The sequence below is a fragment of the Labrus mixtus genome, chromosome 11 (assembly GCF_963584025.1).
Source record: "Labrus mixtus chromosome 11, fLabMix1.1, whole genome shotgun sequence".
Taxonomy (NCBI): Eukaryota; Metazoa; Chordata; class Actinopteri; order Labriformes; family Labridae; genus Labrus; species Labrus mixtus.
The window spans coordinates 9,332,919-9,348,668 of record NC_083622.1 but is presented as its reverse complement, the minus strand read 5'-3'; the positions used below and the strand labels follow the sequence as shown (position 1 = coordinate 9,348,668).

Genomic DNA, 15,750 nt, shown 5'->3' with positions numbered 1-15,750 from the left:
CAACCTTGTCTTCGTGCTAAAAGACACCGTTGAAGTCTCCCTTTGGGGACCAGTGTGCTTTCCATTATGGGAACAATGGTGTTGCAGGTGCAAACTGCCTGAACCCGCGATCCAGATGGTTCTGCTTTGACGATGAAACATGGTGAAGCACCAGGCCAACCCCCGCTGCACGCACACACGGAGCACAGGAGATTACTGAGGGACGGATGTCAGACTGGGAACTCGTTCAGCGCTGGGAAACTCGACTCCACAACTGTCTTTAAGGGTAATAATACTCATTTTGCCATTTTTCTTTGTTGGCAACGTGCAGCTTGTTATAGTTTCTTGATATAAACATTCCTTGGAGGCAGAATCAATCTCTGCCGCCTCAATGGGGAAGGACAAACCACATCTTTTCTGGCTAAGCAACAACAGACGCGGGCCTCCAGTGGCACAGGCTGTAAATGTGTGAGAGAAGGAAGATTAATCTGTGAAGCCAGAACATTTCTTATAACCTTATCGAACGTCATATCTTGATCTTAAAACCCCGCCAAAATGAAACCCAGCCATACCATCCCATAATCATCTACAGCCCCTTTTTATATACTCACTCTTACTCTGCTCGCCATTTTATTTAAAAGGTACAAAGACAGAGTGGAGTTAGTCACAGAGGCGGGTTTGGTTTCTATGTAAATGTGGGCGCTGGCTGGACGATTACACGTCACCCCTCTCTGGCTACAGTAACGACCTAATACTGGTTCAAATCCCACACTTGATGCGGCACTGTGAGAGTGTTTTTAGGTTCAGTGTGGACGTGAAGGCAGCGCTTCTTTATGGTGTTACCACTAACTCTGTGTGTATGACAAAAGATCCCAACCAAGTTGACTTGTGACCCTTGAAAGCATAAAGGGGGCGTGTCCACAGAAAGCGTTTTCAATACAGAACCATTTGTAGTTCAGTGTATAAAAGGCCCTCTGTGTCAGCTGTTTTTAGTCGCTGCCCTCACAGCGCTCTCAGTTGAAAACAGTTCCACTTTTAGAACAGCGTCACGCTCTTCAATGTCACTTCCTCCTTAACGACCAATCAAAATCAGACTTCTGATACCAGCAACAAAGGCGGAAGAGACGCTAATCTGACTCGTCTTTGCAGGGTTGTGTGCAGGAAACTGTGCTGCTGTTGAAGTCAAGAGCACACTAACTGAGACCAAGACAGAGCCGAGACCAGAGTGCTCACCAGAGTGGGATCAAGACCTTTGGACCAAGACTGGTTTCGAGTACTACAACACTGTACCTCTCTTCAGTAAAGGGAGCCTCTTGACCTCTCATCAGATGGGCAGGTTTTTTACTTTTCCATAAAGATTTACCAACTTTGCTGGTGGTGATCCTTTTGCAAGATTGCAGTTTTTAAAATTTTGGCAGCTTTTTTGAGATTTAGTCTTTCAAAGAAAACGCTCTTTAGTTTTTCAGTCATTTTTACCCTATCAAGTTTAATTTAAAGAGGAAGCCTTAAGCTTTAAAAAAAAATCCAATATTAAGATACCATCCAGACCTTAGTCACTCACTGCTTTGCTATGCTATCTTTAGCTCAACGCTCGTGTGAGCATCCTGACCTCAGTCAAACTTTGTCAACATCACGATAAGGTGTTTCACATTTGTGATCATATGAGCAGTAACTTTAAAGGAGTTTTTTTCAGCTGGACATTGTCTTGTTTGCCCGCGGATCTGTTTTAAAATCACGAGTCAAACAATGAGGTGACCGCCTCGATGAATCTCAAAGTCGGCGTTTTGCAGAAATCGAGCGACTCCCTCGCCGTACATGCTCGACTCTTTCCGAGACCTTAAATCTGAAATCCAAAACGCCCTCTGCTGTGTTTTGACCGCTACATACCGACTTGAATTTTCAAATTGAGAAGTATTCTGTTTTAAGATGACCAGATGGGCGGTTAAAGCTGACATATTTTTGTTATCGCCTCAAAGAACCCCACAGCACATGGCAACGCCGTCGAATAAGCAAAAACAGATTGCTTCTGTCTTCCAGTTCTGTCCTACATCCAAGCCTCTGATGTGCACAGAGAGAGAGAGAGAGAGAGAGAGGGAGAGGGAGCTCTGAAACAAATACGTATCGTTCTCATTCAGTTCAAACTCCTGTGATCATTAATTATCACAGTGGTTGACATTTCACAGGATTTAAACACACACACACATACACACACACACACACACACACACACACACACAGAGGAGTGTGCGAGCTGTTAACCCGCCTTCAGTGAACAGTAGTAGCAGGTTATTTCAGACTACAGTATCAGCTCAGATTTTCGCCTGGGAAGCTGGCACTAAGCACCTCCATAAAAAATCATCTTGAGCTCCCCTCTATTATCTCTGCATTCCACCCAAGAGAGAGAGACAGAGAGCGAGAGAGAGAGAGAGAGAGCGAGAACGGCGAGCTGGCTGGCAGATTTCCAGCGAGAGTGAATTATTATCGTGGGAGAACACATCAAGACGAGCTCCGCCAACATAAAGCTTCCACTCAGTTCAGGGGTTAAAAAGCCCCAGAGCTCCAGCGGAAAAAAATGATAAGAGCCGCCGTGCCACACATTAGACAGATATTCACTCCTCTCCTCTGCAGCAGGTGTGAGTCGCTGGAGGCAGGCGGCTGCGTGGCACCGTGGTGGTCCCGCTCGCTCTCTCCCGCTTTGATCATTTCCCCCGCCGTTTTTTTTTTTTTTTTTGTGGGCTCGCATGCTTCCCCCGGGAATACGATTTATAGAGTCCATTAGATGTTTATGGGACATGTGTAAATCAAATGAGAGTCTGCCAAGCAGGCCTGACTCACCCTTTGTTCTCCTCATTATGCCATCGCGCACGGCACGCTTTGAGCAATCATTTGTCATTTGAAAGTCAACAATAAAAACAGAAAACTAAAGCATCGAGAGGAGCTGCTGGTTCTGCAAATATTTTCACCATCATGAATCCTCTCGAGGATCCCAGTCCAAGAGGCAGGAGGGGGGGGGTGGCCTTCTCACTTCGATTCTGCCAATCTACAGCAATTCCTGGCAGTTTTTGGTGTTGACTGTAAATTCCTGTGAAGAGCCGTTAATTCGAACTTTACAGTGAAGATTACTGGCGAAAGTCCCGCTCAATTTCTCGTGAAGGGCCAGCACGCCTCCTGGTTTTAAGATGTCTCACTCGCGATTCTGTCGCGCCATATTCAATGTATTTAAGGAAAGACTTCACAGCGGTCGTCTCTCTCTCTGATTACCCACACCAGCAGAGCCAGTGTCTCCCCCTAGTGTCTCCCCCTGGTGTCTCCCTCTAGTGTCTCCCCCTGGTGTCTCCCTCTAGTGTCTCCCTCTAGTGTCTCCCTCTAGTGTCTCCCTCTGGTGTCTCCCTCTAGTGTCTCCCTCTAGTGTCTCCCCCTGGTGTCTCCCCCTGGTGTCTCCCTCTAGTGTCTCCCCCTGGTGTCTCCCTCTAGTGTCTCCCTCTAGTGTCTCCCCCTGGTGTCTCCCTCTAGTGTCTCCCCCTGGTGTCTCCCTCTAGTGTCTCCCTCTAGTGTCTCCCTCTGGTGTCTCCCCCTGGTGTCTCCCTCTAGTGTCTCCCTCTAGTGTCTCCCTCTAGTGTCTCCCTCTGGTGTCTCCCCCTGGTGTCTCCCTCTAGTGTCTCCCCCTGGTGTCTCCCTCTAGTGTCTCCCTCTAGTGTCTCCCTCTGGTGTCTCCCCCTGGTGTCTCCCTCTAGTGTCTCCCCCTAGTGTCTCCCCCTAGTGTCTCCCTCAGGTGTCTCCCCCTGGTGTCTCCCCCTGGTGTCTCCCTCTGGCACTGCAGCTGTGAGTGACGGCTGGTTTCAGTCATGAGCTTTACGCTTGCCAGACAGATTAGTGGCTCAATCTATTGTTGTGAACATATATTGACATTCAATAATCTATCTTTGGTTTTTATTTAATAGCCAACTGTTGATCTGAACTGTTTCAGCTCTAATATATAAATTAAAAAGGCAATGAGCCACTGTTTCTTATTTGTTAATTTAGTAAAAAGAAAAATAATATTTATCTTGGTGAATATTTTTCTTTGAATTTTTCTACCTGCTGAAAAGCTGACAGAAAAGTTCAAAACTAGACGAGCGAGAATCACACCAACAAAGCTCGAGTCAGTGAGCAGAAAACACGACCTAATCGGACCACAAACAAACCAGAGATGGGATTGGAGGTCAGGCCGGCGTGCTTCGCCTCGTCTGTCCCTTCCCTGATCGTCGCCTCTGTGAAAAGTAACCAGGATTTATACTTCCAGAACAAAAGAACTCCTCTGGCTTCACTGTGTTATCTGCTTTGTCACAGAGCACATTTCCATTTCAGCCATCGATGCTAACATTGACTTAGCGCGGGTGGGTACACATCGCAATGGACTGTGATGCCGTCGTGCGTGCAGACTGAGGCCCATGTGTCACCGCCGCGGCTGCTGCTGCTCTTGCTGCAGGACTACAAAGCAATTTTCCCAGCGTGCAGATCTGTGCACAGAATCGATAAATCACATTCCTGATGACTCTGCAGGGGGAAATGGAGTTTGTATTGTTTCTCCAAGACAAATGCAGGCTACGGGCGAGATAGATCTTATTTTCAGGGCCGGAGAGAGACGACCAAAATACCCACAAACACACACCTCCTTCTCTCGCTCTCTCCCTCTCTCTCTTTACTAATCCACCCCTCCCCCAATTTCACTTTTCTCTTCCATTACACTCTAAAACTCCCCCGTTCCCCTTGAGCTCTCACTGCCTTTTCCCCTCCTTTTCTTCTCAGGTTTGCTCCATTTCTTTCCAGGTGGCGATTTCAATAACTCCTGTCTGATTGAATCAGCGGAAAGTTGCAGAGCAATCCCGAAAGTTCTGCAGAGATCCCGCTCTGTTTCTTTGCAGCAAACAAACCACATGTCATCCTCAGGGTTTCTGCGTGTCAAGAGTTTCAGACGCGGTTAACGTCCAGTCACAGACAGTGTTGAAAGTTTAACTGTTTTAATCAAAGTGTACTGTGACATTTTCCCATCAGCTAAAAGATAACATTTCTCTTAGAGCGCTGGTGGGTCAGTGGTTAGTGTGCGTGCCCTGTGTATGGAGGCTGTAGTCCTCCAAGCCGGCGGCCCGGTTTGAGTCTATCCTGTGGCTCCTTTCCTGCATGCCATTCCCCACTATCTCTCCCTCCAATAAAGCCAAGATAAAACTTCTCCTTAAATGGTCGACAAAATTATTTCACAAAACATTGATAAGCGTTTGCAGTAAAACATGAGGTCATTTAAGCTGCTCCGAATCCAAGTTCTGGTTCTGGAGTGAAACAAAGCAAAACACTGGAGCTTTTCCTTGATGAGGATGAATGTTAGGTTGGACAAAGCCAAAAAATGCTGATTGCAACAGATTTTTTTCCATGACTTCCATGAAGGAGGGTCACTGATGTATTCATCTGCAGGACAAGCTGAGCTGCTGCTGAGAGTTTGATGATCATTGTACAGGATGGAGAATATAAAGGAGATTCGATTGTGCCATTGTAAAACATGTTGCAAGTGAATTGTTTTTTGAGATGCTGCAGATAGATGCGAGCAAAAATAGAAAACGAGTCCGTTGCAGAGACAGGAAGTAGTAGAAAAGAAAAAAGTGCTGACATTTAAGAAAGAGAATGAACCCAATTTGTGCAACTCAATTGTCAGGTTTTGTAATAAATTACAAAATGCTTTTTTTTTAAAACCAGGGGACTCTCAATCAAAATAATAACAAAAGATGATGTAGAGGCTTGTGGGGAATCATGGAATCATGTTTTTTGTACCGGTTTAAAACGTTTATTTCTGCAATCCAAATAGACATATTAACATGGAGTGTGTATAGAACTTGTGGGGCGTTTGGGTCCAGCTTCTAGTGGACAATCGAGGAATTTCAGCATTTAACACTCCTACATTGGCTTCATTTTTCATCAGGTTGGTTGCTGCTTGGTCACCAGATTTTTAAGGTTTGGTTCTAGTAAAAATCAAACAAACATTGATGCCTGTTCTGATACCACAGCAACAAAAAATAAAAGTCCTAGTTCGGAATATTGTCCTGAATATTTGGAGATGTCTTGTTTTTTTATTACTGCTGACAGCTGCAAACAAAACTCCTGCACACTGTCGTCATTGCACAAAAATGTTGGAAATTTTTCCGCACTAAAAATGACATTAAACATGAGTAGAGAGCGAGAGCAGTTTTCTTCACAGCTTTTGTACTTTTACGTCCTGTTGATGATTTGAAAAATGGAGTTAGTATCGTTTAAAAAGGCCGTAGCGAAGTATTGAACATTTTGACAACCTGACCAGAGAGAAGTCCTTTTTTACTAGTTGTGCAACATTTCTGAAAGAGGCCAAAAACCGTACGTCTGCAGATACTGATACTTAGATGATGGACGGGCGGAGGGATCCTAAAAGGACAACACCTGTACCGCCACATGACAGACATAAATTACACATCAATAAAAACAGTCTGTGTTAAATCAATCAGCAGCTCTCGTGTTGTTGTGAGTGAACGAACATGAAAGTTGCTCATAAACCGCTCGACACCTGCTAGTAAAACACGACCGCTAAACGACGACATGTTCCTGAACGTCTCCTCCACCCTGCTCTGAATGTTTTTGTTCTAGAAGCTCCCCTCACACTGGCGCCTCCTCGAAGCCCTTTTCACCGCTCTGTGAGTATCTTATAGCACGTGTAGTAACATGCACGAGGCCTTTTTTTTTTAATGTCCTGAAGCCACATTTTTCTGTAACATTTCATTGTTTTTTAAAGGACCCATCGGGGGGGGGGGGGGCAAGAAAGGGAAGGAGGAGGAGAGAAAATCTGATAACAAACATTTTTCCTTCCCTGCGGCTAAGGACTTCCTGATCGTGTCTGTCAGCCCAGAACAAGATTGTGCAAAAAGGCTTGACATGAGACTTTGGTATTAGTCCCATTTCATGCAGGTGTGGACACACTTTCTCTGCTTTTTAAGTTCAAACACTTCCAATAATGTGATTTTCCCTGGATGAAGTGTGTCCTCATTTCTGCAGCACATTAATGGAACAAATGTCATCATCGTCCATACCATCACTTGAGGTTTTTTTTTTCCTTCTCTGGATGAGGACGTGTAAGTGTTTATTGATCCCTGGAGGCACGTAAACAAGTCTGACCTCACCCAGCAGATCCAAAGTGTGCGCTCTCAGCGGGAAACTCGCTTCAGTTTGATGTTTAACTCTTGAAATGTGCTGCAGCCGATTCCAACAGCTGTTTGCTTTTGTGCACAATTATAAACACAGATCTGCACCTTTAATAAACCGACTGACCGGAGCCACACACAAAAACACATGTGTGCTAAGCGTTATAGCGTGTGTGAAAAAACTAAGTGTGAAATGACCTTAAACTTTCCTTTAAAACCCTCCTGAACCTGTCCTTCACTTTACTCTCATCACCTCATACTCTCATCCTGCTCTGTCTTCTTTACTTCCACTTTTTCTTTCAGCTCTCTCTTTTTAAGCTAATCCAAATAACCTTCTCTGGGTATTCAAGGTATTCACTCCCCACTTAGGAGACAAAGCACACATTTCTACAAGTGTACCTTTATTTCACTCCAATTCTAACTTCCCACAACTCTCCGAGGTTTTCTCTGTTGCACAGATTTGTCATTTCAAGTGGGTTTTTTTTCCCCCCCAGCTCTGTTTCTAAGATTTGTCAAACATTTCTTGTGTGTCACAAAGAAACCCGATCAGACCTCCGCGCTGGCAAACAGGCTCCTCTGTCGCACCCTTGATACCCAACTTGCACCGGTGTTGAAAGTGTTTTTTTTTCTTCCTTAAGGTAGCAAAACAGAACGAGAACATTTGTTTCTAAAGGTTTCAGAGATCAACCCGGCTGCTCCACATTCTGCAGCTGATCAGACGATCAGCAGCTCGGAGGAAAGTTTGAGAGACAAAAAGAGGAAGAAAACGAGTCTGAGAGAGAGGAGCGGAGGTTAGAGAGAGTGAGGAGTTTGTGTGTGTGTGTGTGTGTGTGTGTGTGTGTGTGTGTGTGTGTGTGTGTGTGTGTGTGTGTGTGCAGCAGAGAGCGAGAGGTGATTACTTTGTGTTAATCTAGTATCAGCTTTCCACCACTTGGAGGCCTCCCAGTGTATTACTCATTATCTGCAGACGAGTCTGTTAAATACAGATTAGAAAAAGGGGGACGCGGATTCCTGAACTTTCTCATGAAACTCTCTTCACAGAAACAATCGTTCCTCCCCTGGGTTATCTCGTCTTTTCTCCCTGACGTCCCCTCCCCTCCCTCCTTCATCTGCATGTTTTTCCCTCTCTCTCTTATCCAGCTGTGATCCATATTTCAACTCTCTATCCAGCTTATTTAAATCAAGCTCTCCTTGTAATTCAAAAGAAGACGCTGGAAAAGAAAAAGTCTCAAAAAGGAATAAAAGCCTTTTTTTTTATCTGTTCGAGTGTTCGCTTAGTTTCCGCGGCTCATCATATATTTTTGATGACCGCACTGATTTGAACGGCGCGAGGCCACATATTTCCTCGTGAGTACTTTCTACTCTCAAGGAGAGAAATCAATAGGTAAATAGCGGCGTGCACACGAGTCCTGCTACAGTGAGTGAGCAGCGGCTGAGTGCTCCATTTGCAGGGTAGCGCCCTCGCAGATTGCAAATCCAATAAGGTCTTTGTAGCCACATGCTAACGTTGCATTTCAGAGAGCTGTTTATACCACTTATCAATACTGGAGGAGAGATCAATTCAAGAGTGCGTCTCTGAAATGCATCAGCGCTTTTTAACAAACAGCAAGCTCTTAAAGGTAGAACATACTAAACATTAAAACAGCAGACATCAAATATGTCAGCACTCAATATATGACTTTCTATAAAGAGGGTGAAGTCAAACGCCATCTCGGTTTGTTGTGCTCAGCTCTGTGCTCACACCGGGGCGGCTGTGGGTCAGTGGGTGAGTTGGTCGTCTCTCAGAACCCGGAAGGTCGGGGGTTCGATCCCCAGCTCCTGCAGCACACATGTCTGATGTGTCCTTGGGCAAGACACTTAACCTCAAGTTGGTCCCGCTGCTTCGCCTGTGGCATCCATCCAGTTACATCCATTTACCGCACTTCCTTCAGCTTTTGTATGTGTCACTCAGAGGCTCGAACAGCTCAGCTCTACCACCATGTCGAGGCAGAGAGATGGCGCCGCCGATTCAGGCACTACCGTTACAAGTAGTGCTCACTGATGCGGCCACAATGCAGTATGTATTATGCGAACAAATTCAAGGTCTGCAGTCTGCCAAAATTACCCCGATGTCGTACTGAATCTGAAAAAACTTACAGTACGCATCAGACCAGTCTCCTTCGCGTACTGTTTCCCATAATGCAAAGCGCCAGGCCAGAGATCAGAAGACAGAAATCAACAGGAGAAATAATCCCAATCAGACCAAACCACACAAAGATACCACCAATTATCTTTGTTGATTCTCAAAATCATGGAAATCTAAAATAATAACTTGTGAGCTTTTGTCAGACTGTGAAGTAGCAGGGTTTGCCGTCAGCTGGGCTGTTGTTTGCTTCCTCATTACAACACCAGAAACCAGCTTAACCAGGGGTGGCATGCTGTAGAATAACCACGACTGGCAGTCATACCAGCTACTACGCAGTAAAAGGCATTATGCAGCACATAAGGCATGCTACGATCGATAGTAGTGTGTACAGTAGTAGGTGGTTTAGAAAAAAAGTCACTCTTTAAAGAGGCACAATGTTGGAGTGTCTAAATACTGCTGGTGCAATGTGGAGTGTGTTTTGCAAAACTTCTATAGCTCTGAGAATCTCACACAAAAGACGCCCTATCTCAAAGATGCTTTTATAGCTGCAGTGCCTGTCAAGTAATCGAGTCCTTCAAGGAGACATCGGGCAGAGTTACTGCAGCCAGACAACAAGGATGCCGACCGGTTTCCAACATTTCTCGATGGTAAACTACATGTCCGTGTTTTGTGCAGAAAATAAAAACAGATGTGAATGTTAACAAGGAGATGAGTCGAACTCTGCAGCCAAATTCCTCCCAGAGCAACAACCTGCTCTCTCTCTCTCTCTCTCTCTCTCTCTCTCTCTATCTTTATGAGGTTTGGTCTTAGAGCCCCGAAGGCAGAGCTGCCATTAAATCACCAAGACAGAGCGGAATATGCAAACGATCCAGAGAGTAAGTGCACTATCACAATAACCTAATGTTTTCCATGGATGCTCCTCTGCATTTATGCATGATTAAATGATACGCTTTCAATAACAGGAGTACAACCCAATGGCAGAATATCCACTTTGAACTGTTTGTATAATGTAAAAATTGAATAAATACGTGTTAAATAAAAGTAACTTTTCTGCCACAGAGAGATGCACTCTTCTTAAGTGTCAACACCATTTTCCTCCTCGCTCTCCTTCAAGCGTCTTCTATTAGAGATCTGAAAGCGTCGCTTCAATGAGATGTTTCACGAGGAGATTTCAGAGAAAGCCTTTGATGAAAGAGGAATACATTTATGAAAGGAAAAAAAGGCAGATGACTGAAACGCAAGATGGCGTGAAGCTTGTGACTGTATGCAGCTTACAATGAAAACTATATGGATGCAATGTTGGAACATCGCTACCAGCAGATATCGGCACATCTGCAGATAATATGGCCGGTCTATAAGGGTATTCTCGGTCTGCTTCCACCTTACCAAAGGAGCTACACACTTCAAAAAATTATTGGAACGGGTACAGGTTATGTACATTTCTTGTATAAGTCTATTTTTAATTGCACAGGTTGAAGTTTGATTCATCTAGGGGAATTCTTTAAATCTTTTATTTCTATTTTTATTTTTTGGGTTTATATATATATATGTATGGGGGGCGGGGGGGGTCGGTTTTGTGGTTAGTTTGTAACAAATGTTTCATGTCATGTACGTCTTTGTAACCTGCTACTGGATGCTTTGAATTTCCCTCGGGATCAATAAAGTATCTATCTATCTATCTTGAAGTTACATCCTTCGCTCCCAGGATTTATACCTTTTAACTATCCCTGAAGCTCGTTCTCGATTGCCCCTGCCACACAACTGAACAGGTCAAAAAAAAAAGGTAAAACCACGCCCCTGCAACTTGTATGAAATCCATCGAAGGAGTAAAACATAAGACATGATCAACAGAGGTAAAAATACACAATCTGTATGATTTTCAATATCAGTGCATTTCTAGTGAAAACTGATTAAAATGAACATTTCTCCAAAGATGAGAGACACAGACGTACACACACATCTGGGATTTATAGATGAAAAGCGAGTAATCAGATGTTTCTCAAATTGAAAAACACTGTTATCAGGGTGCTGTTGGAACAGTGGTTAGTGCATGTGCCCCATGTACGGAGGCTTTAGTCCTACAATGGCGGTCCAGGTTTGAATCCGACCTGATGCTCCTTCCCAGCATGTCATTCCCCCGCTCTCTCTCTCTCTCTCTCTGATTTCAGACTCTATCCACTCTCCTATCTCTCCAATAAAGGCAGAAAAAGCCCCAAAATAAATCTTAAAAAACACCAACTCTGTTATCCATCAGATGACCTTCTTGAGGGTGAAATAGCCTGAGATAAAATCACACGACACACCGGACACTCACCGCGCTGAATCCTGGGAAGAGGCGGACGGCCGAAGCTGCGTCCAACGGAAACGGGAGAAACTGCTTCATGCCCAGTGAGGTCTGGACGGCGGGCAGGGTGGGACGCATCAGAGCGGGCAAGAGGCCATTCTGACACGTGTTACCTGTGGGAGGGGAGGGAACAAAAGGCAACGTGTTGAGAATCTTTCAGTTTACATCCGTCTGTGTGTTTGTTTAGTCTGTGTCTCTCCGCAGTGTCATTCAGTCAGCCATTTCAATATTTAGCACCTGAGACACAAAAGAAGCCAAGCAGACATCCTTCACTTCAGGTCCAGTCACTTTGACTGTGCCTGATTTGATTTCAATCGATGTCAGGAGTAAAAGAACTTTTTGTACCGTGTGTTGACTCATCTAATGGGAACGGAAAGAAAATGAATATTTTTGATAATTTGAACGATTAAACCATGGAAGAACCTCCAACTTTATAAATTCTCTGCTTAATTTTCTATCTCAAATTTGGGGAATTTCAAGTCTTCAGCACTTCATTTAAAAAATTCTTACAAAATTATCTCCTCAACATTTATGGACAAGCTATGTCTGAGATTTTAATTCTACAATTCACTTAGCAGAAAAAGCTCTAAAGATGAAATGAGTTTGCTGAAAGCTCTGTGTCAGCAAGCTTTGTGTCAGCAGGCTCGTAGGCTGTGTGTAGAGCAGATTACTTTGAGTGCCCCATTGTGTGTCCCATTAAGTGACCTTCAAATCTTCAAAAGCAACTCTGCGAGCGTATTCCCCTTCTCTTACAGATGATCGTTGGGATCACTTTGAACAGAAGACAGCTTATGATGAGACAGATATTTGGTAATCTGAAGGGAAATGCTGCCAGATTGCTCCATAATCACAGTAAAAATAAGAGTTATTGTGCTTTCACACATGCACAAAACTCCTGACAAAATGTCCTGAAATCCTCCAGGTGAGCTTCATGTGTGAATGCACACGGCCAGTTTATTCACCGCAACTTTACCAGGAATTCTTCCTTCCAGCACCCTTTGTACATTTTCGTGCATGAAGTCCGGGTAAGCTGTTGTGTGAGCAGGTAATATTCAGGAAAACTTCACCACATGCGAAAGGGAGGAAGCAGGTGATGACGTTTATGCATGTGCATATTGAAACTGCGTTGTGCAAAAAAAGTCCTAAAAAAAGTCCTGAAGTTTTCAGGTTGAGCTGCATGTGTGAATGTACCAAAAGACACATTTTACACTCTAACCTGTGTTTCACCTGTCAGCCCCCTAGGATTATTTTTTCCACAGAAAGGCCGAGTGAGGGGCTCAGATGGCCTAGCGGTTAGGTTACGCCCCATGTACGGAGGATACAGTCCTTCAAGCGGGCGCTCCAGGATCAAGTCCAAACTGTGGCTCCTTCTACCGCATGTCCTTCCTCACTCTCTCTCCCTGGTGACCTACTCTATCCACTGTCCTATCCAATAAAGGCAGAAAGACCAAAAAGAAATCTTAAAAAAAAAGAAAGTAAGAGTGAGCGGACCTGAGAAGAGAACAGGAAATAATCAGGAGAATTCACCTTCAGCGAGCGGGAGGGAGTGGTGACGTTTATTCTCTGCGATTGGTGCAGGACCATAGACGGTCTGCACGCGACCCCTACGACCTCTGAGCACCATTAGTTAGATTGAATCCACCTGATTGCTGCTTATTTAAAGACTGCACTCACTCTTTTGACCTTCACATGGGGCGGCAGTTCAGCACTGATGTTCTAAACATCCCATGTGTTGTTTTTTTGTTTCCCTCTTTATTTGAACCCTTTTGAACTGAATGGAAGAAATAAATCTAGAAAACCACAAATAAAGTGTCCTGGCTGGATTCATTCATCCGGACCCGACGCTCATGGTGATAGTTGCCCATGAAACTTTGAACCCTTCTTAACATAAACTTTAGACTTTATTGTCCCCTTGAGGAAACCCAGTTTCACAGCGTCGCTTCTGTCCAAAAGAGGATTCCCATTAAAAAACAGTACATACACAAAACACAAACAATGTCAAACAACAATCAACAGTTTCCACTCTGGCCGGTTCAGCGACGCCTTTTGTTCAGGGCCGCTGTAACAGCAGGGATCAGGCTCTTCCCAAGGCGAGCCCTTCTGCACCTCAGGGAAGGGTGGTGAGGTGAATGTTTAGTGGATGTGTGATGTCCTGTTTGATTTCAGTACCAAAATGTTTTTGTGCAAATGAGACCGTTTTCAAAAGTTTGCCTTCAATTTTTGCTCATTAAAATCAAGAAATTCCCAAAGATTAAGAGCCTAGGACTGCTGTATTTGTTGTTGTGGTATCAAACATAGGTATTGATATGATTTGATTTCTACTTGTGTCATTTCAAAGTTTAAAAATCCTGTATCATGACGGCACATTGCATCAGTCGTCGTTCTCCGTCTGTATGACCTGGCTCGTAGATCTTGTCTGTGACACACTGGGTGCAGTTTCTTAAATTCCTGAGTTTAATTTCTTCTCTTAATCACACTCAGACACAAACAACGCGCGCAGAGAGCCAGTCGTGGAAGCCTTTGACCGTGATGCTGCGATGATGTTTATCTCTGCAAACAGATGTTCTCATTCTGAAACTGTCCCCGCAAACGGCCGATGTGGAATCACTGCAGCCGGTACAGAGCGTCTTGATGAGGTGATTCAACGGCAGCAGAGGTCTGGCCCACACATCTCCAGGAAAAACAGAAAGTAAATACTTCACTTATATTGTCATGTGAGTGCGCCACGCCAGCAGTGCAGCTTCAGAAAACCACCAATTGGAACCAGCGCGGGGACGATTTCAACACGGAGCGATCACACACACACACACACCAAAAAAAAAACAGCGGAGAAAAACTGTCACAGCCTTCCAAAACATTAGGAATTAAAGAAGCCATTTTGCAAAGCTGTAATGAGAACCAGAGGGATGATTTCTTTTATTGCTGCACATTTTTACAACGGTGGAACTGCAGGCCAACGTGGCTCTAGAACGCTGGCACATCCAGGATCAAACCACCGTCTTGGGACAAATAAAACAAAAGGTTTGCCGCGTTTCTGTCCCCGGGCTGTGGTAAGGGGTAAATAAAAAGCAAAAAGTCATAAAGACAAGACGTAAAGAGGGGAAGCCACAGACTACCCCCCCCCCCCCCCCACCCCCTTCTACCGCGCCGTCCTCAGTCTTCTCCCTGCAGTCGCCGGAGCGCTGCCATCTGTTGGAAAAAGAACACATGCCGTCTCTCATGTGGAGACACGTCCCAGTCCCAACTTTAGCAAAGCATGTCCTTCTGCAGAGAGCATCCAACCGTGCCATCGCTCGACATGCAGGCCTGACGTCAGCCTGCAGGCGCGCCGCACCTCGCGCCAAGTCAAATCCACCATTCACAGCCCGACGTGCAAAGTCAAAACAGCCACACACACACACACACACACACACACACACACACACACACACACAGCAGGGCGAGATGAGGAGTGAAGACTTGAAATGTGATTTTCTTTGATAGGGTCGTGTTTGGTTTTCTGGTTTGGAGTGATGGGAGATGAGATCTGACGTGTCACTGCGGCTGAGGTCTGTGAGTTTTCTTTCTCCGTGGCATCACACAGAGATGAGTTCCAGCGCTGAGCAGAGAAAACACAATAAAGTCTCAAAGTTTTTTTTCTACTGACACACTCCACTCCAAGAAGCTAAGGGGAAAATAGAGAAAAACTAAATATTGAAAACACTCAAGTTGACTTTTATTTCAAGTAGGACTGCAACATTCAAAACTTTACGTCTATAAAATGGTGAATGGGCTTGAGCTTAGCTTGAGCTCTGCTTTTTACACCGCAGGTCACACCTACACATTCACACACTGATGACAAAAGATGCAAAGTAAAGCATGATGACAAACAGCACCTCTGATCACGTGTCGGGTTGTGTGGTTTTTAAGTCTGAACCGACTAACAGGCCTGCTGAAACTGACGCCTTTACACCAACAGGGTCAGATAATAAAAAAAAACCTGGAGAAATTAGGATTTTTTATTTTTTTTATCTTGTTAATTCTCACTTGCAGGCATCACATTCTGTGGAACAAAAAATTACAAGGTTCAAATCCGGCAGAAATCTTTTTGAATTTGTGATTATGGA

The 15,750-nt window shown here is 44.6% G+C and overlaps 1 protein-coding gene across 1 annotated transcript in view; it reads right to left on the bottom strand.

Annotated features, from left to right (window-relative positions):
• The window catches only part of znf385d (zinc finger protein 385D), a 94,229-nt gene that overhangs the window by 69,960 nt on the left and 8,519 nt on the right, over window positions 1-15,750 (bottom strand). Inside the window, exon 2 of the mRNA XM_061049843.1 lies at window positions 11,615-11,757. Coding sequence (XP_060905826.1) covers window positions 11,615-11,757 — 143 coding nt within the window. The remainder of the gene's footprint in view (window positions 1-11,614; window positions 11,758-15,750) is intronic.